Source organism: Pristiophorus japonicus, chromosome 12 (genome assembly GCF_044704955.1).
Source record: "Pristiophorus japonicus isolate sPriJap1 chromosome 12, sPriJap1.hap1, whole genome shotgun sequence".
Taxonomy (NCBI): Eukaryota; Metazoa; Chordata; class Chondrichthyes; family Pristiophoridae; genus Pristiophorus; species Pristiophorus japonicus.
Window position 1 is genome coordinate 47177153 of NC_091988.1, and position 26569 is coordinate 47203721.

A 26569-nucleotide genomic window follows, 5' to 3' on the forward strand; every position below is an offset into this window, starting at 1 on the left:
TAATATATTAGCATGGATAGAGGATTGGCTCACTAATAGAGAACAGAGAGTCGGGTTAAATGGTTCATTCTCTGGTTGGCAACCAGTAACTAGTGGGGTGCAGCAGGGATCAGCGCTGGGACCCCAACTATTATAATTTATATTAACGACTTGGAAGAAGGGACTGAGTGTAACGTAGCCAAGTTTGCTGACAATACAAAGATGGGAAGAAAAACAATGTGCGAGGAGGACATAAAAAATCTGTAAAAGGACACAGACAGGCGAAGTGAGTGGGCAAAAATTTGGCAGATAAGAGTATAATGTTGGAAAGTGTGAGGTCATGCACTTTGGCAGAAAAAAAATCAAAGAGCAACTTATTATTTAAATGGAGAAAGATTGCAAAGTGCCGCAAGTACAGTGGGACCTGGGGGTATTTGTGCATGATATGCAAAAGGATAGTAAGCAGGTACAGCAAGTGATCAGGAAGGCCAATGGTATCTTGGCCTTTATTGCAAAGGGGATTAAGTATAAAAGCAGGGAAGTCTTACTACAGCTATATAAGGTATTGGTGAGGCCACACCTGGAATACTGCATGCAGTTTGGTTTCCATATTTACGAAAGGATATACTTGCTTTGGAGGCAGTTCAGAGAAGGTTCACTAGATTGATTCCGAGGTTGACTTATGAGGAAAGGTTGTGTAGGTTGGGCCTCTATTCATTGGAATTCAGAAGAATGAGAGGTGATCTTATCGAAACGTGTAAGATTATGAGGTGGCTTAACAAGGTGGATGCAGAGAGGATGTTTCCACTGATGGGGGAGACTAGAACTAGAGGGCATAATCTTAGAATAAGGAGCCGCCCGTTTAAAACTGAGATGAGGAGAAATTTCTTCTCCGAGGGTTGTAAATCTGTGGAATTCGCTGCCTCAGAGTTGTGGAAGCTGGTGCATTGAATAAATTTAAGAAAGAAATAGATAGTTTCTTAAACAACAAGGGGATAAGGGGTTATGGGGAGTGGGAAAGGAAGTGGAGCCGAGTCCATGATCTTATTGAATGGCGGAGCAGGCTCGAGGGGCCGTATGGCCTACTCCTGTTCCTATTTCTTATGTTTTTATGAGGGTGCTCCTGGCATTACAAGCAGCAACGTTCTCACGCACTGGTCTTAATGGCAGTGCTGGCTTCTCCACGTCTTGCTCATCGGCATTGCCAACCTCATATTGCTGCTCCTCCTCCTCCGATGAGGCTCTTCGCTCTGCGCCGTCTTCATCATCTAGTGCCAGTCCTCGCTGCTGAGCGATGTTGTGCAGGACGCAGCAGACCACGACTATTCTGGATACCCTCGCTGGTGCTTACTGAAGAGCCTCTCCAGATTTGTCCAGGCATCTGAATCGCATTTTAAGCAACCCTATAGTTTGCTTGATTATACTTCTCGTAGAGATGAGGCTCTGATTATGCTGTCCATCAGCCTCGTTCGCTGGCCTCCTCAAAGGTGTCATCAGCCATGTCTTAAGAGGGTAGTCCTTGTCCCCAAGCAGCCAACTTGAAAGACTGTTTGGCGGTGTGGTGGCACAGGATGTACAAAGCATGGTAGCTGCCAGGTAACTTGGTGCACACAAATATGATGATTTTACTGTCGTTATACACTAGTTGAATGTTTAGGGAGTGGAAACCCTTGCAGTTCACAAAAGCTCTCAGATTGTGATGGGGTGCCCTGATCGCCAAATGTGTGCAGTCAATCACTCCCTGGACCCGTGAGAAGCCATCAAGAGCGGCAATGCCACTCGCCCGCTCACTCACACTGGCTTGATCAGTGGCAAACTTTATATAGTTGCCCGACTTATTAAACAGGGCATCGGTGATCTGTGTGATGCATCTGTGGGCGGCAGATTGGGAAATACCGCTAATGTCTGTGGCAGATACCTGGAAGGAGCAAAGGAGTTGAGGGCAACGGTGACTTTGACAGCCACTGGTAAGGGGTGTCCACCCCTTCCTCTGGGCTGCAGGTCTTCCCCCAGCAATGTGCAAAGGTCGGTGACCACCTGGCGCAATAGCCTGAGTCTCCTTCGACACTGCTGCTCCATCATGTTGAGGTAGCTCATCCTCTGCCTAGAGACCCTGTGCTGGGGGTATTGCCTCAGGCTCGGCACATCCCTGCGTTGATGCCCTCCACCCTGTGCAGCATGAGGTGGCTCAGGAGAGGGTTGGCTCTCTTATTGGTGTTGCCAGTGTGGCTGGTTCTGCTGCTCCTGCGGCTATTCCTCATCAGACTCTGAGGAACAAGATGAGAAGGCATTAATTGTGCCCATCTTGATTCTTGATATGCCAGATTCATTTAAGTTGACAGAAGCAATCTGTCAATGGTCAGAAATGTTCCTTCAAGAAGGTTACATTGAATATACAGAGTTCACTATAAACAATTCCAAAGTGTATGAAGCCGAAAAGACTCTTCCAAACACTGAAAGCTACAGCTTGGGAGTTCGGAAAGTGAACAGCTGTGAAATGTTAGCTACAAAAGTGGTATAAAAGTTGTCACCTACTGAAAGCAATGGAGAGTCATTGAGAAACCAACACACTTACCTGGCGTGTTCCCCGAGGGATGGCAAATTCGTAAAAAAGTTGGTGAAATGGTAAGTGCCTGGTTATAAACCTCTTAAATACCTTTAAACTACCTGTTAAGTACCTTAATTGACTGGCCCGTCGTTTGCTGTCAGGTCTGTGAGCTGCAGGCAGACCTGACAGTTGAGAAACTGACACGGAGGCGGGTTCAGAGTGGGTTTGCATCCTGGGACCATTTTGACAGTGGGCCCGCCTCCAAATCCACACTCATTGTAACCCAAAAATATTTATGCAATCAGCACGGTTTTGTGGAATAAAAGACTGTGAAAGTTAATAGTAAAATTAACACCATAACACAAACATGAGGAAGGTTAGCTGTTATTATAGTAATTTGATATTCTGGACAAACTTACATGAATGGCATCGGATGTCCTAACCTTTTGGCTACCACATGGTCACAGAGTTAAGATCAGAGCTCAACATGTGACGATGGGAGAGGGAGGAGGAGAGCAATAGATCATTAAGCTTAAATATGCAACCCATTACACTACCGTTCAACAAACTAGTGTTTCAATGCAACATGCCACCCAGGTAATTGCACATCTTTTGAAATTATGATAACTGACAGGGAAGTATTTTGAATTGTAACTGCTTATGTCCTTATGGGCCCAAGTTTGGTTGACTTACCACCGGCCGCCGTGGAGTTTTCTTGGCGGTCTCCATTTTTTTATGGGCGCTCTCCCCTCCGAGCGACTTTGGTGAGGCCCTCATGGCGACAGGGAGAGAAGACAGCTGGGGAGTGTCCGCTGGCGTGCAACACCGATAAAAGTCCTCCCGCCCGCTGACTCCCCAGATTGGTCCGGGCGGTCTTCCGTTCCAGCAGCAGAAGAGTCCGCAGCGTGGAGGCAGGTCTTACCTCAACGGTAAATATGAAGGCCTGCAAGAAAAGGTTAGTGCACTTGTTGTCTTCATTTCTTTTGCAGCGATTTTGGTGGATGGGGTCCTCAACCAGTTGATGTGGTGTATTTGGACTTTCAGAAGGCTTTCGACAAGGTCCCGCACAAGAGATTAATGTGCAAAGTTAAAGCACATGGGATTAGGGGTAGTGTGCTGATATGGATTGAGAACTGGTTGGCAGACAGGAAGCAAAGAGTAGGAGTAAATGGGTACTTTTCAGAATGGCAGGCAGTGACTAGTGGGGTACCGCAAGGTTCTGTGCTGGGGCCCCAGTTGTTTACATTGTACATTCATGATTTAGACGAGGGGATTAAATGTAGTATCTCCAAATTTGCGGATGAAAATAAGTTGGGTGGCAGTGTGAGCTGCGAGGAGGATGCTATGAGGCTGCAGAGTGACTTGGATAGGTTAGGTGAGTGGGCAAATGCATGGCAGATGAAGTATAATGTGGATAAATGTGAGGTTATCCACTTTGGTGGTAAAAACAGAGAGACAGACTATTATCTGAATGGTGACAGATTAAGAAAAGGGGAGGTGTACTATGACACCCAGGTCTCGTTGCATCAGTCACTGAAGGTTGGCATGCAGGTACAGCAGGCGGTTAAGAAAGCAAATGGCACGTTGGCCTTCATAGCGAGGGGATTTGAGTACAGGGACAGGGAGGTGTTGCTACAGTTGTACAGGGCCTTGGTGAGGCCACACCTGGAGTATTGTGTACAGTTTTGGTCTCCTAACTTGAGGAAGGACATTCTTGCTATTGAGGGAGTGCAGCGAAGGTTCACCAGAATGATTCCCGGGATGGCAGGACTGACATATCAAGAAAGATTGAATCAACTGGGCTTGTATTCACTGGAGTTCAGAAGAATGAGAGGGGACCTCATAGAAACATTTAAAATTCTGACGGGTTTAGACAGGTTAGATGCAGGAAAAATGTTCCCAATGTTGGGGAAGTCCAGAACCAGGGGTCACAGTCTAAGGATAAGGGGTAAGCCATTTAGGATCGAGATGAGGAGAAACTTCTTCACCCAGAGAGTGGTGACCCTGTGGAATTCTCTACCACAGGAAGTTGTTGAGGCCAATTCACTAAATATATTCAAAAAGGAGTTAGATGTAGTCCTTCCACCTCGGGGGATCAAGGGGTATGGCGAGAAAGCAGGAATGGGGTACTGAAGTTGCATGTTCAGCCATGAACTCATTGAATGGCGGTGCAGGCTCGAAGGGCCGAATGGCCGACTCCTGCACCTATTTTCTATGTTTCTAAAGGATTTGTACTACAGGTGCAGCGTCCCAAATCTGGAACCCTCAGGACTGTGAGGCCGTTCCGCATTTTGTGTTTTGCCGGATTTTGGAACATCTTTCTGATGTCACGAATCCGGAAACACCCGAGTCCAGGTTCGGGTATTTCCGGATTTCGGAACGTCAGAAAAAGGTTGGGGGGGGGGGGGGGGAAGGAGGTACCTGCCGAGGAGCTGTTCGGGCCATCCGGGGCCCGCCTAGGAGGTTGCGTGGGGCCGGCCCCACCAAGGATGTTGTCGGGCGGGCCGCCAGGGCCCGTTGAGGAGGTGTTTGCATCGGGCGGGACCCCGCTGAGGAGGTCGTCGTCGCGCTGGCCCCGCCAAGAATGTTGTCGGGCAGGGCCCCTCCGAGGAAGCTGTCGGGTGGGCCAGCCCCGCAGAGGTGGTGTTCGGGCAGGGCCCCACTGAGGAGGTTGTCGGGCGGGGCCCTGCCGAGGTTGTTGTCGTCAGGCCGGACCCCGCCAAGGAGGTTGTCGGCCAGCAGGCCCTGCCAAGGATGTCGTCGTCGGGTGGGGCCCTGCCGAGGAGGTGTTCGCGCCGGCCGGCCCCGCGGAAGAGGTGTTCACGCCGGCCGGTGAGGAGGCCCTGAGATAAGGGCGGCGAGGTGAGGCCCTGAGGTCGGGCAGCGGCGCGGCCCCGAGGTCGGGCAGGGTCGTCCGGTCTTGATTCCGGACGACCCTGCCACGAATTGTCCCGGAGTCTGGATTCCAGAACATTCCGGAACTCCAGATTTTGGATGCTGCACCTGTAGCTTTTTCTTTCCATGTGTTAAAAATGTTTTACTTTTCCCATTCCCCCCTCCCTGGGCCTGACTCTATCCTCGGCGTTACTTTGCCAAGGATCGCATTTGCCATCCAGAATGTGACCTACCGCCCAGAATCGGTGTGTAACGCCCATTTTATCCGCCGGGCGGCTTCCCCCCCAGCATTTTTCCACCAAACTTCCGCCCAAAGTACCGTCAGGATCTTAGCGGTCCTTTTGACAGTACATGGGTGGAACTTAGGTGTGACCAAACTCGGGCCCTCTGTGTCCCCCGGCCTTAATTTAATGAGGGACAAAATTTATGGGAACAAAATCAACTGCTCAAATAAAACTTCTTTCAAAGAGCTCCTTTGTTGAGTGCTCCTGACCAATATTCCATTGAACCAGATGGGAAACTGATGAGCTCTGCATGGTGCACAGCCACTTGTTAGAATACCTCAGTTACGTTGTAAGCAAAGCAATTACTGTACTCTTTTTAATTTTAAATCTATCACTGATTCATCGTCTGTGCAGAAAATCAACAGAAAACTGACTATTATTTCGCAGTACCCTTCACGAGGAAAATAAGCCTCCGAGCTAGATTACAGTGTTGCCGCGGCCAGCAGCTCTGTTTTCAATGGCACAGCAATAAAATAAATGAAGTGAGCTATTGGCTTCTGAGCATCCAAGAGGTGGTTTCTGCAGGTATCGCCATAGCAGTGTCACCTTGACAGGAATATAATTCCACAGGCTCTTGCTGTTGGAGACATAGAGCCAGTGTGACTCAGTTGATAGTATAAGAACATAAGAATTAGGAGTAGGCCATACAGCCCCTCGAATCAGCTCTGCCACTCAAAACAATCTTGGCTGATGTTCGACCATAACTCCACTTTCTTGCCCTTTCACCATATCCCCTAATGACCAAAAAAAGTAAGTATGCTTGCCTCTGGGTTCAAGTCGCACTCGAGGACTAGACCACACAATCTCGACTGACACTTCAGTGCACCACTGAAGCATTGCTGCATTACCAGTGTGTTGCTTTACGAACGAGACATTAAACTGAGGCAAAAGTCCCATGGCACTATTTGAAGAAGAGTAGGGTGTTCATTCTGCAACCATAATTAAAACAAATTAAGTGACAATTTATCTAATTCGCTGGGACCTTGCTGTGCACAAATTGCTACTACATTTCCCTGTGTAACAAGAGTGACTTCGGGCTCAAATTTCCCCAGTGATTTGCGCCGCTTTTTTTGGCGCAAGTTAAAAAATTACAGTTTCCCCAAGGAATCTGCGCCACCGTAACTCAGTTAGTTACGATTTTTTTAGGTTAGTTTTTTTTGCATCACATGGGGCATAACCAGTCTGTGCCAGTTTTTGTCAATTATGGAAGTTTGCCCAAAAAAATTTCTCCTAGGTCGGTGTATCTGACCACTCCCGAAAAGCAGCGCATATTGAAAAATTGCCGCAGAAAGATGCCATTGTTTTTCAGCGAAGTTTTGGAGGGAGTCAAGAAGACTTAAATATACATAATAAAGATTTTTTTCTTTATAACGCAGCAAATGGAAGTTTGATGGAATTCTGTAACTTTTCATATTCTTTCAACTGACAGGCCACCACCGAATGTCTGCAGAGCTCGAGGGGCATAGAAACATAGAAAATAGGTGCAGGAATCGGCCATAGTATGTAAAGAGAAAAAGGTTAGTAAAGACAAACGTAGGTCCCCTGCAGTCAGAATCAGGGGAACTCATAACGGGGAACAAAGAAATGGCAGACCAATTGAACAAGTACTTTGGTTCAGTATTCACTAAGGAGGACACAAAACAACCTTCCAGATATAAAAGGAGTCAGAGGGTCTAGTAAGGAGGAGGAACTGAGGGAAATCTTTATTAGTCGGGAAATTGTGTTGGGGAAATTGATGGGATTGAAGGCTGATAAATCCCCAGGGCCTGATGGACTGCATCCCAGAGTACTTAAGGAGGTGGCCTTGGAAATAGCGGATGCATTGACAGTCATTTTCCAACATTCCATTGACTCTGGATCAGTTCCTATCGAGTGGAGGGTAGCCAATGTAACCCCACTTTTTTAAAAAGGAGGGAGAGAGAAAGCAGGGAATTATAGACCGGTCAGCCTGACCTCAGTAGTGGGTAAAATGATGGAATCAATTATTAAGGATGTCATAGCAGCACATTTGGAAAATGGTGACATGATAGGTCCAAGTCAGCATGGATTTGTGAAAGGGAGATCATGCTTGACAAATCTTCTGGAATTTTTTGAGGATGTTTCCAATAAAGTGGACAAAGGAGTACCAGTTGATGTGGTATATTTGGACTTTCAGAAGGCTTTCGACAAGGTCCCACACAAGAGATTAATGTGCAAAGTTAAAGCACATGGGATTGGGGGTAGTGTGCTGACATGGATTGAGAACTGGTTGTCAGACAGGAAGCAAAGAGTAGGAGTAAATGGGTACTTTTCGGAATGGCAGGCAGTGACTAGTGGGGTACCGCAAGGTTCTGTGCTGGGGCCCCAGCTGTTTACATTGTACATTCATGATTTAGACGAGGGGATTAAATGTAGTATCTCCAAATTTGCGGATGACACTAAGTTGGGTGGCAGTGTGAGCTGCGAGGAGGATGCTATGAGGCTGCAGAGTGACTTGGATAGGTTAGGTGAGTGGGCAAATGCGTGGCAGATGAAGTATAATGTGGATAAATGTGAGGTTATCCACTTTGGTGGTAAAAACAGAGAGACAGACTATTATCTGAATGGTGACAGATTAGGAAAAGGGAAGGTGCAACGAGACCTGGGTGTCATGGTACATCAGTCATTGAAGGTTGGCATGCAGGTACAGCAGGCGGTTAAGAAAGCAAATGGCATGTTGGCCTTCATAGCGAGGGGATTTGAGTACAGGGGCAGGGAGGTGTTGCTACAGTTGTACAGGGCCTTGGTGAGGCCACACCTGGAGTATTGTGTACAGTTTTGGTCTCCTAACTTGAGGAAGGACATTCTTGCTATTGAGGGAGTGCAGCGAAGATTCACCAGACTGATTCCCGAGATGGTGGGACTGACCTATCAAGAAAGACTGGATCAACTGGGCTTGTATTCACTGGAGTTCAGAAGAATGAGAGGGGACCTCATAGAAACGTTTAAAATTCTGACGGGTTTGGACAGGTTGGATGCAGGAAGAATGTTCCCAATGTTGGGGAAGTCCAGAACCAGGGGTCACAGTCTAAGGATAAGGGGTAAGCCATTTAGGACCGAGATAAGGAGAAACTTCTTCACCCAGAGAGTGGTGAACCTGTGGAATTCTCTACCACAGAAAGTAGTTGAGGCCAATTCACTAAATATATTCAAAAGGGAGTTAGATGAAGTCCTTACTACTCGGGGGATCAAGGGGTCTGGCGTGAAAGCAGGAAGCGGGTACTGAAGTTTCATGTTCAGCCATGAACTCATTGAATGGCGGTGCAGGCTAGAAGGGCTGAATGGCCTGCTCCTGCACCTATTTTCTATGTTTCTATTCAGCCCTTCGAGCCTGCACCACCATTCAATAAGATCATGGCTGATCATTCACCTCAGTACCCCTTTTCCTGCTTTCCCTCCATACCCCTTGAGCCCCTTAGTCATAAGAGCCATATCTAACTCCCTCTTGAATATATCCAATGAACTGGCATCAACAACTCTCTATGGTAGGTGAATTCCAAAGGTTAACAACTCTCTGAGTGAAGAAGTTTCTTCTTATCTCAGTCCTAAATTGCTTACCCCTTATCCTCAAGACCATGTCCTCTGGTTCTGGACTTTCCCAACATCGGGAACATTCTTCCTGCATCTAACCTGTTCAGTCCCGTCAGAATTTTATATGTTTCTATGAGATCCGCTCTCACCCTTCTAAACTCCAGTTAAAAAGAGTACAGTTGATCCGGTCTCTCCTCATGATTCAGTCCTGCCATCTCGGGAATCAGTCTGGTGAACCTTCGCTGCACTCCCTCAATAGCAAGAACATCCTTTCTCAGATTAGGAGATCAAAACTGAACACAATATTCCAGGTGAGGCTTCACTAAGGCCCTGTACAACTGCAGTAAGTCCTCCCTGCTCCTATACTCAAATCCCCTAGCTATGAAGGCCAACATACCATTTGCCTTCTTCACTGCCTGCTGTACCTGCATGCCAACTTTCAATGACTGATGTACCATGACACCCAGGTCTTGTTGCACCTCGCTTTTTCCTAATCTGCCGCCATTCAGATAATATTCGTGTTTTTGCCACCAAAGTGGATAACCTCACATTTATCCACATTATACTGCATCTGCCATGCGTTTGCCCACTCACTTAACCTGTCCAAGTGACCCTGCAGCCTCTTAGTGTCCTCCTCACAGCGCCACCTAGCTTAGTGTCATCTGCAAACTTGGAGATATTACACTCAATTCCTTCATCTAAATCATTAATGTATATTGTAAATAGCTGGGGTCCCAGTACGGAGCCCTGCAGCACCCCACTAGTCACTGCCTTCCATTCTGAAAAGGACCCGTTTATCCCGACTCTCTGCTTCCTGTCTGCCAACGAGTTCTCTATCCACGTCAATACATTACCCCCAATACCATGTGCTTTAATTGTGCACACCACTCTCTTGTGTGGGACCTTGTCAAAAACCTTTTGAAAGTTCAAATACACCACATCACCACATTCACTGGTTCTCCCTTGTCCACTCTACTAGTTACATCCTCAAAAAATTCTAGAAGATTTGTCAAGCATGATTTCCCTTTCATAAATCCATGTTGACTTGGACTGATCCTGTAACTGTTTTCCAAATGCACTGCTATTGCATCTTTAATAAATTGATTCCAACATTTTCCCCACTACTGATGTCAGGCTAACTGGTCTATAATTGCCCGTTTTCTCTCTCCCTCCTTTCTTAAAAAGTGGTGTTGCATTAGCTACCCTCCAGTCCATAGGAACTGATCCACAGGCGATAGACTGTTGGAAAATGATCACCAATGCATCCACTATTTCTAGGGCCACTTCCTTAAGTACTCTGAGATGCAGACTATCAGGCCCTGGGGATTCATCGGCCTTCAATCCCATCAATTTCCCCAACACAATTTCCCACCTAATAAGGATTTCCTTCAGTTCCTCCTCCTCACTAGACCCTCGGTCCCCTCGACTGGCAGAATCGGTCCCACACCCAGACACAGGGGTTCGGCTGCAAAAAAAGCCGGGGGGGAAGACGGTGGGGAGTGGGGGTGCTGTGGAAGGCGATCGGAAGGCATCACAAGCCTGCACTACGCATCAAATGTAGCCCGGGGGGGTTAAGGGGGGGCAGGGGTGGGGGGTTCCCGATCACTACGCCTGCTCAGACCTGGGTGTGGTCCATTACAGACCTGTGGGGAGAGAGAACAAAGAACCTTGTCCTGCCTGCCTGCCATTTTGAGCTTTTTGCAAAGGTAAAATTTAAGCATAACTTGTGCAAGCCTTTTGCATCATGGTGCTGCGGAGACGACAACTGATTCAATGTCATCGCATGAGGAACCTCAGAGGCCGTAGGGTGATGGGCAGAAAGCCTTACCCACGTCAGGTATATCGAAACAGGTGTGTGTACCTGCACCTGAGACTGTCAGAAGGCTACGTTTCCGCAAAGAAGTTGTAACTGAGATCTGAGAGTTGGTGAAAGCAGACCTGCAACCTAGAAGCATCAGGAGGACTGCTTTGTCAGTTGAAGTGAAGGTTACAGCTGCACTTTCATTCTATGCATCCGGATCCTTCCAAGCTACAACTGGGGAAGTGTGCGCCATTTCTCAACATGCAACATATGTCTGCATTCAGCAGGTGACTGCTGCACGAGATGCCCGGAGGAATGACTATATAAAGTTCCCCATGACCGCCCAGGCAATGCATAACAGGGCTGTGGGCTTCTTCAGGATTGCTGGCTTCCCAATGGTACAGGGCTGCATTGATTGTACCCACATCGCCTTGCAAGCACCTTTGGAGGACTCAGATGTACAGGAGCAGAAAAGGCTTCCTCTCCATTAACGTGCAGCTCGATGTGACGACATGCATCACATCACATCAGTTGATGCAAGATACCCTGAGAGCACCATGATGCATTCATCCTATGCGAGAGCATTATATCTGCCTTGTTTCAGCAGCAGCCAGAAAGGCAGAGCTGGCTACTAGGAGACAAAGGGTACGGCCTCGCCACCTGGCTCATGACGCCCCTACGAGTAACCCGGACGGAAGCTGACTGGGAATACAACATGTCGCACATTGCAACGCGCAACATAATAGAGAGGACCATTGGCATCTTGAAACAACTTTTCCGATGCCTGGACCATTCCGGAGGCTACTTGCTATACTCCCCTGAGATTGTCGGTCAGTTCACTGTGTGCTGTACGCTACATAACTTAGCCATCATGAGGCAGCAGCAGCTGGTAGTAGAAGACCCACCTGTGGTGAGAGTGGCTGATGATAATAATGAGGAAGATGCAGACGATGAGGACAAGGAAACCATGCAACTACCTAAATCTGGAGCACGATGGCGGAGGAGGGCGCGACATCATGCCCCTTTAACGATTGCTCGAGCCTTGCGCTAGCAGCTCATCCATGAATGCTTTGCTGCCTGAAGGCTCAGCGGCAACTATTCCACATGGACCATATTTACTGTTTGGACCTGTTCCATAATGTTGTGTTGTGTTAATGGAACAAATGATGAAAATGATTCTTATTTACTTCAAAAGTTGTGTTAATAATGGAATAATATAAATGATTTTTAAAATACATTTTATTCAAAAATGTAATAGATATTTGTTTGTACTTAACTTAAATAAAACATATTTTTGTATCAAACTTTAAAGTTTTCAGTTAAGATCACTTACAAACTTTAAGATCACTACAAACTTTTAAACTTCTAAATTTACATAACTTACAAAAAACTTTTAATTTGAGAACAGTTACAACAGTAACAACAATAACAACAGCAGCAGCAAAGAAAGGCTGCACCCATCTCTCATCCACCTTATTCTAAGACCGCCCGCCGCGCTTGGTCTTGGTGACTCCACCACCCCTGCCTGCAAGCGGTTGCACAGTATTTCTCGGGTTGGTACCAAGCTTATTCTTTCTAACATCTCGGGTAATGTGCACCTGTTGATGGGGGGGGGGTTCAGGCCGCAATGTGGAAGGCCCGGCTTGGGGCTCTTCAGAGGCTAGTCTGGGGATTGGAATGGGAGTGGCAGTTAATTCTGTCAATACGTGCAGGGTCTGGGCGTGTACCCTTATTGCAGCAGCTAACTCCAAAATTCCCTCCCTCATGTACCCTGACAGTGTCTCAATTACCTCCAACGTTCCCTCCCTCATGTTCCCAGTGTTTCCATTTCTCATGAGTTTGTGTTACTTCTCCCGACACCTCATCACCCACTCCACTGATGGTGCCCAGGAGTGATCGCGTAACAGCAATGCTCTCCGCACTCATTGCCATCATGTGAACCATATCTGTTAGATCCTGCACCTCAGGAGAGCGCGGTCGTGCGCTTCTTCCCCTCCTCACCCTGGCTCGCAGCATCCCAGTGGGACCCGCAGCCTCGGACGGTGGGGCCCTGGGTGTGACTCGCTACACCCCACTGGAATCCCCAGCCTCGGACAGTGGGAAACTATGGAATGTCCCACCAACGCTCAAACCACTAGTCAGGTAATGGGCTGGCACCTCAATGGGCGGCACCTGCACCTCCTCCCCCTCAACCTCATCCCCATGCTCTTGGTCTGGAAGGTAGGATTGGAAGATGTTCTCCTCTTCAATCTCGTTCTCGTCTGAATCATCTTCTGCATCGTCAGGGTTGACCTCAAGTTCTGCAAAATAAAACGAAACACAGACAAATGGTTAGCAGCAGAGGAGGAGCAGGTTGGCATTAGTAGGCACACACAGCGCAGGCAGCAGGCTGATTTGAAGGACCACGATGAATGATAGCACATTGCTTCAACCGAAGCGTAGCTGATGAAGACATCCCCATGAACCGAAGCATGGCTAGCCCACTCAGTATTAACATTTAGCAAAGCCAGACTGTGGAATTTGCAAGACTTACCCTCTCCCTCGAGTGTGGGCCCAGCTTGTGCAGTGGTGGTTACTTTTCCAGGCAGGACCCATCAAACCAGCGACCCTCTCTTCCAAGTGTGTCAGTGGGTGCAGATTTACCAGGCCTCTTCCTGTTGAGTTCTTTCTCGTTTGTTGTGTGCCACTTTCCTTTGCAAAGATGAAAATATAACTTTTAAGAGAGGGTGTCTTTCTGCCGGGTGTGACATATACAGATGGTCACATTTACAATTGCAATTCCATTGAAAAATGAAAATATTACTTACACTAACTACTTGACCAAGGTCCTGCCACTTCTTTTTGCACTGGCCTCCAGACCTCGGGGTGGTCACCATTGCACAGTAACCTTGAGCAAGTTGGTTCCAGCATTTCTTTATTTCTTTGGGTGGAACTTTTATGTGACCTCTGCTGGTGTCCAGCTCCTGCCATCTGTCCTCGATCACAGTAACTCGTGCCTCTACTTTATCCTGTAAGAAATTATTGGTCCTGGCGCCGCGTTGCATCTTGTATTGCAGCTCCGATTTTTTTGAATAATTACAGTTCTCACACAGCACTTTACGTTCTCACACACACAACTGCTCTTTAAAAATGGCTGGGAGCTGCACTGCGCATGCGCGCCCATAGGAATCACGTCAACAACGTCCTTTTTTTCACGCATGTGCAGAAGGGGCAGCATTGTTTTTTCGGCGCAGACAGTAGGCTCCACACTCCAAGGCTACTGGACAGGTTGCACGGTACCAATTTTGAAAAATACAGTGGGGAAACTAGGCACATTTAATTTTGGAGTAGTTCTGGCCTAGAAAAACGGGCATAACTTTGGCAATGTGGCAAAAACGGCTTTGGGCAAAATTGAACACTAGGTTTCAAAAGTAATTCATTGGCTGTAAAGCAGTTTTGAATGACTTGAGGATGTGAAAGGTGCTATAGAAATGCAATTTATTTTTCTTTTATAGACAGCCAAGGACTGAACGGCTGTGCCCACCTGTAGAGGCCAGCAAGACAGTTTTGCACACGCTTCCCTGAATGTACATTCCGCAGCCATTAACAAAGCTAATAATGAGTTAAAAATAACAATGCTTCGCAAGCATAGTTGTTTTTCTCAATGATTTAGAATTTGGCATGCTATATAATTATATATAACTCAGCAGCCTGTGTACTAATCCGCACCAAGATCACCCATTACCCCTGTGGTTTCTGACCTACACTGGTTCCCAGTTAAACAATGCCTCGATTTCAAAATTCTCATTCTTGTTTACAATTCACTCCATGGACTTGCCCCTCCCTATCTCTATAATCTTTTTCAGCCTCATAATCCCACAAGCTGTCTGCGCTCCTCAAATTCTGGCCTCGTGAACATCCCTCATTATAACTGCTCAACGTGCCTCCAGCTGCCTGGGCCCTAAGTTCTGGAACTCCCTCCCTAAACTTCTACGCCTCTCTACCTCTCTTTCCTCCTCTAAAAGAAGCTTATTAAAACCTACCTTTTTAAACAAGCTTTTGATCATCTGCCCTAATTTCTTCTGTGGCTCGGTGTCAAATTTATCTGTTGGTCTGTAACACTGTTGTGAAGCGCCTTGGGATGTTTTACTACGTTAAAGGCGCTATATTAATAAAAGTTAAAGTTATTATTATAAATGGAGTGGTTTCTATATCACCAGGACCATAAGGAACCATTATAAATGCAATATTAGATGCACTGAAATAACAGAACTCAAGATGATTAATGCAATCTTATATAAGGTAACTGAATGAAAGGATACAGACAGAATGTTATATGTTATTTATTTAGAAAATAGTTATCAAAGTATTTCCGGACAGATATATTTTTCAGATCAAAGTGATTAAATTGTTTTTAGGTAGAAAACATTCTCCTGTTCCTAGAATGCTCATCTTTTTAAAGTGTCAGCAATCAACAAGCTTCACTCATCTGTTCCATACAGCTATGCCCTTTGCCTTATAGTTTTACTGGTAATCATGAATGACACAGATTAACAAGAGGAACCACTTTAGGTACCTTTGAAAGTGTGACAGCAACACTGGAGTACCAGACTGCCAGGTCAGAGGGCAACAGTCTAAGCAAGTGGTTGAGAGAGAGTATGGAATGTCAATAAATTGTCCTATATGCCTGGAAGCTTTCTTTTCTGTTAGACTTGTGCTATTTACCACATGCCATGAGAGAAACACAGCGATTTACAAACCTACTTCCTCCAGCAATATAAACCATATGTCTTCTCTCTCAGGTAGACAAAATGGTGGCTTTCAAGCCAAATATTAGAAACACATGGAAATAAATAGATTCCTCTGAGCTGACAAAGGTTTTTCCACATAGGATATGGCTATCCGATTTCAGAAAGATTTCTCTTAACTTTTTTCAATCAGAAGATGTAACTTCTGAAAACAGATTCTGTACCATGGCATCCTATTTGAAGATCATCTTTAAACAACTACAGCTAACATTTCATGCTTTTAAAAATCCTCACTTGAACATTTAATGATTATAATGTAGTACAATATGTTTCTTTAAATTTGCGAGCTGGACATGAAATAATAGATTTTAAATTGGATAGTTCATTGTAATGAGAGGATGGAACTCTTTAGGATTATAATGCATGATTACATTGGGCCGAAATTTGCGGTCCGAGGTATACCTCCTGAGTATGCCTCTGACCCGAAAAAAATAAATCCGACCTTCCTGCTGGCTCCCAGGCTTCGGGTCCTGGGTCGGCGACATAAAGGCCCACGGATCCCAGCAGTTCAGAACTGTCCCTGGGATCACGTGGGCCAGGTCCTCCAATCAGAAAGGTGGATTCCTATTATACTTATGGGGATTCCATTTACGAACGGAATTCCCATAAGCGTATCAGGAATCCCCAAATAAATAATTGACATAATTGAAATAAAAACAATGTTCCCACTTTCAAAATTAATTAAATGAAGCACTTAAAATTAAAATTAAATATTTTGAAAAATAATTTTTAACATTTTAATCCGGGCCAAAATTTACATAAACTAATTTTGCGTTTACGTATGTTTTTTATTTTAAAGATGAAAGCAGGCCCTACGTCTGCTTTTACCAGGCGTAAAGGTTTTGTGGACAATTGCTGGCAGTAGTTGGGCAAATAGCTGAACTCTGCGTCAGTGAAACTGTTTTTGGGTCGCAGGCAGACGATCGGTCAAGGCGAACCGTAACAGATCGCAAGTTCTGGGTTTTCGCACAAGTAGAAACGCTGTCACGGAGACCGCGATTTCATGGCCAATGTGTTTCTTTAAACTTGTGAGCATACATAAAATATTAGATTTAATTTAATGTCAGCTAATTTTAACAAGGGAATGGGTTATTTAAAAAAATATAACCAGCAAAATTATCAAATTCAGTACTATTGTAATTGTAAGCTTTAAAACAGCATGCATCCATTGCAAACAGGACATAGTTTGTCACTACATCAGCATGTTTGTGTGCATTTCCTTCACGACATTCTTACTGTTTTATAGCTTTTCTTGAGGGCGCAAGTGGATTCCTGTAAATATTTCTCAAACTGCTAGTTAGGGTACAAATTGAAATATTTGGGATGCTTATTCAGGTTGGTTCTCTTTATTTCCCAGTAAAATTAAGGGAGGGAAACTAAAATCTCCAATGCATAATGTTAAATTACCTACTGTAGTAGGATATTCCTTATTCTTGGAATAAACCTCAACTTCCACATACAAATCCACAAGGTAAATCACCTACTGATACCTGTGACATTGACCAGTTCAGGCAGTGCAGTGATAGATAGAAGCTGGATTACAAAAAAAGTAACTGGTTCAAATAATAGATAAAGTGGTAAGTAAAGGCTTGAACAAACTTAAAGGGATATAGGTTTAAGTAATAAACTAATATACTATCACACTTGCAATAAATTAACACTGCACAATTTATGTTGCACTCTAACCCAAACTTACACCTGACACTAGCTGGCTGAGTCACATAGCAAAAAATAGCTAAGATATAAAACAGTCATCTTTCTGCTGAACATCCTTTCTTTCTTCCTCCGTGGACTGCCTTGATTAGGTTACCTTCGCTAGTGGCCTTAAGCAATAGGGAAGAGAGACTATTTTGCAGCGACAAAGAATGATGAGCCTGAAACCCTGCAGAAATCCTCTGCATGCTTGAGGGAGTGGGGAGGGGGGTGGGACTACAGTAGTTCCTATGACAACTTCTATGGAGGAAAGGATTGTCAACTCTGGTTGGACATACTCCTGGGATCATGCAACATTTGGTTATGTGATGTTTGACCATGTGGTATTTAATCACGTGACATTCACCCACTGTTTGCAAATGTTATTGCATTTAACTTACATGAAGGTCTCAGTATTACCAAGGGTCAAATAAAATATTTCAGTTTTTTTGGTTTGTCGAATACAAAGATTTCAGTGAAATGAATTATGACATAATTTATAAATCAAAGTCTGGGTTACTCATTTCCTGAGCTGTTTTGGGGTTACTGCTGAACATTTTTTTCTCTACCAAGAGAACCTTCCACTATTCCAAATCCTTTTACCATCAGATCCCCTGTGTTTCACCCACATTCCCTCATAATTCTTTGTCTCTGCAAAATATCTCTCTCTCCCTATTGCTTAAGGCCAGCAGCAAAGGTAACCTAACCAAGACAACCCACAGAGGAAGAAAGAAAGGAGTGTTCAGCAGAACTTTCCCTGTTTTCTCTGCTCACATTCTCAATATTTTCCATCACTTCTCACTACCAAGAGAACCTTCCACTGTTTCTTTTGCCTTTGTCCATTATCTTGGCCCCACCCCTTTCCTTTCCTGTCAATTAACTGGCCCCGTGAGACTGATCTGGTACAATTCTCTTTTCACAATTCTATATGCGTAAATTAAATTGAAGGGAGAATTGGAAATTGCAGGGTCGAAGGTTAATTTTTGAGCTTTCATTGAATACCCACCCCCCCCCTGATTTGAATGAGGGGACCAAATGTAATAGATCCCAGTTTGCTGATGATACAAAGCTAGGTGGGAATGTAAGTTGTGAGGAGGATGCAAAGAGACTTCAAGGGTTAGAGACAGGCTAAGTGAGTGAGCAAGAACATGGCAAATGGAATATGTGGACAAATGTGAAGTTATCCACTTTGGTAGGAAAAATGGAAAAGCAGAGTATTTTTTTTTAAATGGTGAGAGATTGGGAAATGTTGGTGTTCAGAGGGACCTGGGTGTCCTTGTACACAAATCATTGAAAGTTAATATGCAGGTACAGCAAGCAATTAAGAAAGCAAATTGTATGTTGTCCTTTATTACAAGAGAATTTGAGGACAAGAGTAAAGACGTCTTACTGCAATTATATTGGGCCCTGATGAGGCCACACCTGGAGTATTGTGCACAGTTCTGGTCTCTTTACCAAAGGATGAACCATGAAAGTTGCGGATTGTTGTAAATACCCAACTGATTCATTAATGTCCTTCAGGGAAGTAAAAATGTCACCCCTACCCAATCTGGCCTACATGTAACTCCACACTATGTTGGTTACTCTTAGTGCCCTCAGAGCAACTGTCTTGCCAATGTAACCTATATTCCAAGAATAAATTTAAAAAAGATAAAACTTTAGCAGTATAACACTCTGAGATAAACAATTTTATCCAATAAAGGAAACAAGATCCAAGAACTGCTCTAACCATATGTCAAGATAAAATGGAGCACCATCAATACATGCATTCAATTAACCCAAAACGAGGGCAGCATGAGCACCAACAAGATCTCGAAAACAAATATAATGGTGGTCCATATTGGAGTGACTGAAACCTGTGAATATTTGACTAGAAGATATCTATAGCAAGTCAAAAATAGTGTTCTTACTAGTACTAAAATGGTAAGGCAACTGCACCGTAACTCAGTTGCAATCATCAAACGATAGAAGGGATCAGTCCAAAGTGTACTCCAATACTGCCTGAACCCTCTCACTCCTCTTCAGAGAAGAATGATAAGTTTGCCTGAAAATTTATGGAATCTGCCACTGGCTTCAGGCAACCTGGCTGCAACCCACAGCATCCCAAGTATGGTCTGTTTAAGCCAAGGAAGCCCCAGATCAACCAGTTAGAATATTCACAAAACTACTGAATCAAAAGTCAAATTTACTTCACTGAAAGACACTGACACTACACTGGAAAAGGTCTGGAGGTTTGACTTACAAAAACAATATAATTTCTCAAGGAGAGCGCACAAGAGCCGCTTACGAGTTTAAAATCTAATTCTTTGCAGATGAGGCCTGGTCACAGGAGAATGTGCGTTGATGAGTATAGCTTAGTTTGAAACGGGTTTGTATGTTTATATTTTCGAAAATCTACTTCCAAAAACATTACTGATTCAAAAAGAACTGTCAGCCCAATTCAAAACTGGTCCCTTTGACCAATGCCAGTGAGGTATTCATTTATACCAATAAATCTGTACAAAGAAGGAAAAGTTAGTTTCTCTGTTCACCTTCATAAAAACATAGAAAATAGGTGCAGGAGCGGGCCATTCAGCCCTTCTAGCCTGCACCGCCATTCAATGAGTTCATGGCTGAACATGAAACTTCAGTACCCCCTTCCTGCTTTCTCGCCATAACCCTTGATCCCCCGAGTAGTAAGGACTTCATCTAACTCCCTTTTGAATATATTTAGTGAATTGGCCTCAACTACTTTCTGTGGTAGAGAATTCCACAGGTTCACCACTCTCTGGGTGAAGAAGTTTCTCCTCATCTCGGTCCTAAATGGCTTACCCCTTATCCTCAGACTGTGACCCCTGGTTCTGGACTTCCCCAACATTGGGAACATTCTTCCTGCATCTAACCTGTCTAAACCCGTCAGAATTTTAAACGTTTCTATGAGGTCCCCTCTCATTCTTCTGAACTCCAGTGAATCTATTTTTACACAGAATTATACATTTACTTCCAGGGCACTGGCTCTATTATCATTATGTAAACGCATCTGTTGTCAAAATGAAATGAAATATATACACATTAGGATCCAGTGTTATATACAACACTGGAAAAATCTAAACTGATTCATTAGCATGTTGAAAACTAACATCCATTGAAGGCTAATTCATCTATTTCTAACCCAGGTTAGTCAAAGTGTTGTCTGGGTACAGTTATACTGCACTTTTACATTAATGTGAAGCAATTTTGGGTATGTATCAACACAAAAAAATGGCAAAGATGAATTTTAAAAGTCTTTAGTCTATTGGATTTCTTGGGCACTTAAAACTTTGATGCAGATTTGGAACTTAGGGCCTATCATTAAGGTGGCACAAACTACCATCAAACCAACTGTGGCGCATATCCCTAGGATGACACCAAAGAGCTGTGGACAATGTCCCCTCAAAGCTGTGTGTGTGCGCGGTCACGCTGTAATCTACAAGGTACTGCAGAGGCCGGTCACAAGCGTTTCCACTGGAAATACCGTGCATGCGCAGAAACTTAAAGGGACCATGCTTTGAAATAAACAGGACTTGCTCATCAAAGCACAGCTGAGAGGGAACTTTGGCTGTGGATATTTTCTAGTCCAAGATTGTTTTGGTGATGTGGCACGAGAAAAAAACTGAAACGCCATCCATTTCACAGACGTTGCGTCTTGGACGCCACTCAATCCGTTTCATTTCCTGAGGAAAGTTTCTGTAATGTACATTACCTCTCGGTAATTTTCCCCTGTGGGATAACAGAAATTTATATTTACATGTGGCACTGACTAGTTGAAGAAGAATTGGTGATTAATGGTATACTCTGATCCAGCAAAACCACACTCCAGTTTGGAAAATAACCTGGTATTGGGAGACCTGAGCCCATCTGGGAAGTACTGATATAGAAGCAACAAAGATGAAAATTGCTGTGCAAGGATCTTACATGGAAGGCTGCTCGTGGGTAAAAAGAACATAAAGCAAATCATACGTTTATACTATGCACTAAATCAAAATCATAAATGAGTCAGAATTTCCTCCAGTTAAACATTGGTATGACCAAAGCCATCTCACTGGAAACCTTGCTACTGATTCCATCCCGTTAACTGATTGTTCACTCAAACTGAACCCAATGGCACACAACCAGAGTGTCCTATTCGACTGAACTGAATTTCAAACCCTACATCCAGTCTATTACCAAGACCACCTATTTCTAGTTCCAAAATAACCCCAGTTTTCATCCTTACCTCAACACTACAGCAAGTAAACCTCATCTATGGCTTTGTCACCTCCAGGCTTGTCTTTTCCAATGCCTTCCTGATCGTCCTCCCAAACTTCACCTGCAGAAACTCCAATTCATCCAGAATACTTGCATCCCATCCTATCCAGTTCTAAGTCTGGTTTACCAATCACTCCAAACCTCACCTACCCATTCCTACCCACCTATTCCAAATGCATTTGATTCAAATCCACATTCTTATTTACAATTTCCTCCACCACTGCACCACACTCTACCTCTGCAACCTCCTCCAGCCCCATGTCTCAGCTCGTACCCTTCACTCTTCTGAATCTGGACTTGTGTATCCTCCCTCTGTTCCATCACCAATGGCAAAACATTCAGCCACCCTAACTCTGGAATTCATTTCTAAACTCTTCAGTCTTATTACATTTCTCCACACCTTCTGAAAGCCTTCTTAATACGTACCTTTTCTACCAGGGTTTTGTTGTTTCCTAGTCTTTTCATAATTCCCGTTTGGTGTCTGTTACTTCCACTTTTCTAAAGCAACTTGGGACATTTAACGGTGTTAAAAGCAAGATAGAGTGGAAGTTGTTGTTGTAGATGAGAAATCAATGCAAGTTGTATGTTATATATTTTCATTTTGATCAAGCTGAAGTATGCTAAAACTAAAGATGGTTGCTACGATACATATTGTAGCATTTAAACATTCGTGTACTTCTCAAGTAAAAATATATTTTTTAAATAGAAACATAGAAAATAGGAGTAGGCCATTCGGCCCTTCAAGCCTGCACCACCATTCAATAAGATCATGGCTGATCATTCACCTCAGTACCCCTTTCCTGCTTTCCCTCCATACCCCTTGATCCCTTTAGCCGTAAGGGCCATATCTAACTCCCTCTTGAATATATACAATGAACTGGCATCAACAACTCTCTGCAGAAGGGAATTCTACAGGTTAACAACTCTCTGAGTGAAGAAGTTTCTCTGTATCTCAGTCCTAAATGGCTTAGCCCTTATCCTTAGACTATGTCCCCTGGTTCTGGATTTCTCCAACATCGGGAACATTCTTCCTGCATCTAACCTGTCCAGTCCCGTCAGAATTTTATATGTTTCTATGAGATCCCCTCTCATTCTTCTAAACTCCAGTGAATACAGGCCCAGTCGATCCAGTCTCTCCTCATATGTCAGTCCTGCCATCCCGGGAATCAGTCTGGTGAATCTTCGCTGCACTCTCTCAATAGCAAGAACGTCCTTCCTCAGATTAGGAGACCAAAACTGAACACAATATTCCAGGTGAGGCCTCATTAAGGCCCTGTACAACTGCAGTAAGACCTCCCTGCTCCAAAACTCAAATCCCCTAGCTATGAAGGCCAACATACTATTTGCCTTCTTCACCGCCTGCTGTACCTGCATGCCAACTTTCAATGACTGATGTACCATGACACCCAGGTCCCGTTGCACCTCCCCTTTTCCTAATATTCTGCCTTTGTGTTTTTGCCACCAAAGTGGATAACCTCACATTTATCCACATTATACTGCATCTGCCATGCGTTTGCTACTGACCTCACCTGTCCAAGTCACCCTGCAGCCTCTCAGCGGCCCCCTCACAGCTCACAATGCCACCCAGCTTAGTGTCATTTGCAAACTTGGAGATATTACACTCAATTCGTTCATCTAAATCATTAATGTATATTGTAAATAGCTGGGGTCCCAGCACTGAACCCTGCAGCACCCCACTAATCACTGCCTACCATTCTGAAAAGGACCCGTTTATCCTGACTGCCAACCTGTTCCCTATCCACGTCAGTACATTACCCCCGATACCATGTGCTTTATTTTTTCACATCAATCTCGTGTGGGGGACCTGGTCAAAAACCTTTCGAAAGTCCAAATACACATCCACTGGTTCTCCCTTGTCCACTCTACCAGTTACATCCTCAAAACATTCCAGAAGATTTGTCAAGCATAATTTCCCTTTCATAAATCCATGCTGACTTGGACCGATCCTGTCACTGCTTTCCAAATGCGCTGCTATTTCATCTTTAATAATTGATTCCAGCATTTTCCCCACTACTGATGTCAGGCTAACCGGTCTATAATTACCTGTTTTCTCTCTCTCTCCTTTCTTAAAAAGTGGTGTTACATTAGCGACCCTCCAGTCCATAGGAACTGATCCAGAGTCGATAGACTGTTAGAAAATGACCACCAATTCATCCACTATTTCTAGTGCCAGTTCCTTAAGTACTCTGGAATGCAGACTATCAGGCCCCGGGGATTTATCGGCCTTCAATCCCATCAATTTCCCAAACACAATTTCCTGCCTAATAAGGATTTCCTTCAGTTCATCCTTCTCACTAGACCCTCGGTCCCCTAGTATTTCCGGAAGGTTATTTGTGTCTTCCTTCGTGAAGACAGAACCAAAGTATTTGTTCAACTGGTCCGCCATTTCTTTGTTCCCCATTATAAATTCACCTTAATCTGACTGCAAGGGACCTATGTTTGTCTTCACTAATCTTTTTCTCTTCACATATCTATAGAAGTTTTTGCAGTCAGTTTGTATGTTCCCAGCAAGCTTCCTCTCATACTCTATTTCCCCCCTCCTAATTAAACCCTTTGTCCTCTTCTGCTGAATTATAAAATTCTCCCAGTCCTCAGGTTTGCTGCTTTTTCTGGCCAATTTATATGCTTCTTCCTTGGATTTAACACTATCCTTCATTTCCCTTGTTAGCCACGGTTAAGCCACCTTCCCCGTTTTATTTTTACTCCAGACAGGGATGTACAATTGCTGAAGTTCATCCATGTGATCTTTAAATGTTTGCCATTGCCTATCCACCGTCAACTCTTTAAGTATCATTCGCCAGTCTATTCAAGCCAATTCACGACTCATACCATCAAAGTTACCTTTTCTTAAGTTCAGGACCCTAGTCTCTGAATAAACTGTGTCACTCTCCATCTTAATAAAGAATTCTACCATATTATGGTCACTCTTCCCCAAGGGGCCTCGCACAACAAGATTGCTAATTAGTCCTTTCTCATTACACAGCACCTAGTCGAGGATGGCCAGCTCCCTAGTTGGTTCCTCGACATATTGGTCTAGAAAACCATCCCTAATATACTCCAGGAAATCCTCCTCCACCGCATTGGTACCAGTTTGGTTAGCCCAATCAATATGTAGATTAAAGTCGCCCATGATAATTGCTGTAACCTTAATTGCACGCATCCCTAATTTCTTGTTTGATGCTATCCCCAACCTCACTACTACTGTTTGGTGGTCTGTACACAACTCCCACTACCGTTTTCTGCCCTTTGGTGTTCCGTAGCTCCACCCATACTGATTCCACATCATCCAAGCTAATGTCCTTCTTTACTATGGCGTTAATTTCCTCTTTAACCAGCAACTTTTCCTTTGAGTCTATCCTTCCTGAATGTTGAATACCCCTGGATGTAAAGTTCCCAGCCTTGGTCAGCCTGGAGCCATGTCTCCGTGATGCCAATTACATCATATCCATTAACAGCCATCTGCGCAGTTAATTCGTCCACCTTATTACGAATACTCGTCGCATTGAGGCACAGAGCCTTCAGGTTTGTCTTTTTAACACACTTTGCCTCTTTAGAATTTTGCTGTAATGTGGCCCTTTTTGCTTTTTGTCTTGGATTTCTCTGCCCTCCACTTTTACTTTTCTTCTTTCTATCTTTTGCTTCTGCCCCCATTCTACTTCCCTCTGTCTCCCTGCATAGGTCCCCATCCCCCTGCCATATTAGTTTAACCCCTCCCCAATAGCACGAGTAACCACTCCCCCAGGTACAAAAATATGTTTCTGTGGTGCCACATTTAAACAGATGCCAAGAGTGACCATCTCAGCTATTCTAATGGCTTGCTTTGAGAATTTTTTGAGTGACTTTAATCATAGCAATGAAGGCTAGGCATGCCTTCTTATAATTAAATAAATCTGCTTAATCATAAGTCTTTAACTTTGTGAATCAGCTTACAATTCTGTATCTTAAAAAGATTAGAGATTTTCCTGGGTTTGAGCCCAGATGCACTGGATCACCTGGGCACTGCGAACATCAGGAAATTGAAATGTACACATATAAAAGAGTCTGCCCGATTTTCCAATTTTCACTGCAAACAGGTGATCCTGATTGGAAAATCTTCCCGAATATTTCACTGGTGACAAAGCACTGCAACTGATGCCACCTACCTGAGTGAGAACATCCAGTTGTCCTACTATGTGCTCCAGAGTACTTGCAAGGGCTGAGGGGATGCTGTTCCCTTCTTGAAGATGAGACTGGGGTAAGGGAGCAGGTTTTGCATCTGAAGCCAGAATGTTGCTTGAATGGCTCTTTTGTTGATTTAGGTTAGTTGACCTACCGTCTGAAAAATCTGTCTCCAAAAGCTGCTAAAACACAAACAGGAGATATTTAAAAGCTGGTACTTTGTTTGAGGGTAACCTTAGTCATAATTATTTTTTGTAGAATCGTCCAAGATCATTAATATTGACGTAATGAGGAGGTCCTATAATACTTCAATTTCTTTAGTGAGCGGCATGTAAACATGAATAAGCAGCTGTGCAATAAAGTCTTGAAGCTTAATGTTCTATTTGTTCTGCACAAATATGAAGTTGTTAATTCCCCACTCGGAGATTATTACTTCCCTCTCCCACTAACACTACTTTCCTTTCTTACAATGTTGCGTAGAGCTTTGAAAGTTCAGTTTTACGGCAATTAAATCTCAAAATATGAAATCCAGTTCTTACGAAGAGTCATCAACCTGAAACGTTAACTCTGTTTCTCTCTCCACAGAAGC

The 26569-nt window shown here is 44.2% G+C and overlaps 1 protein-coding gene across 3 annotated transcripts in view; it reads right to left on the reverse strand.

The window, feature by feature from the left end:
* Positions 1 to 26569, reverse strand: part of LOC139277225 (POC1 centriolar protein homolog A-like) — a 238359-nt gene that overhangs the window by 5950 nt on the left and 205840 nt on the right. For 2 of the 3 annotated variants that reach the window (XM_070895387.1, XM_070895385.1), the window contains one exon: positions 25965 to 26162. In XM_070895387.1, the coding sequence (XP_070751488.1) occupies positions 25965 to 26162 (198 nt within the window). The remainder of the gene's footprint in view (positions 1 to 25964; positions 26163 to 26569) is intronic. The other variant, XM_070895386.1, reaches the window with a different exon arrangement.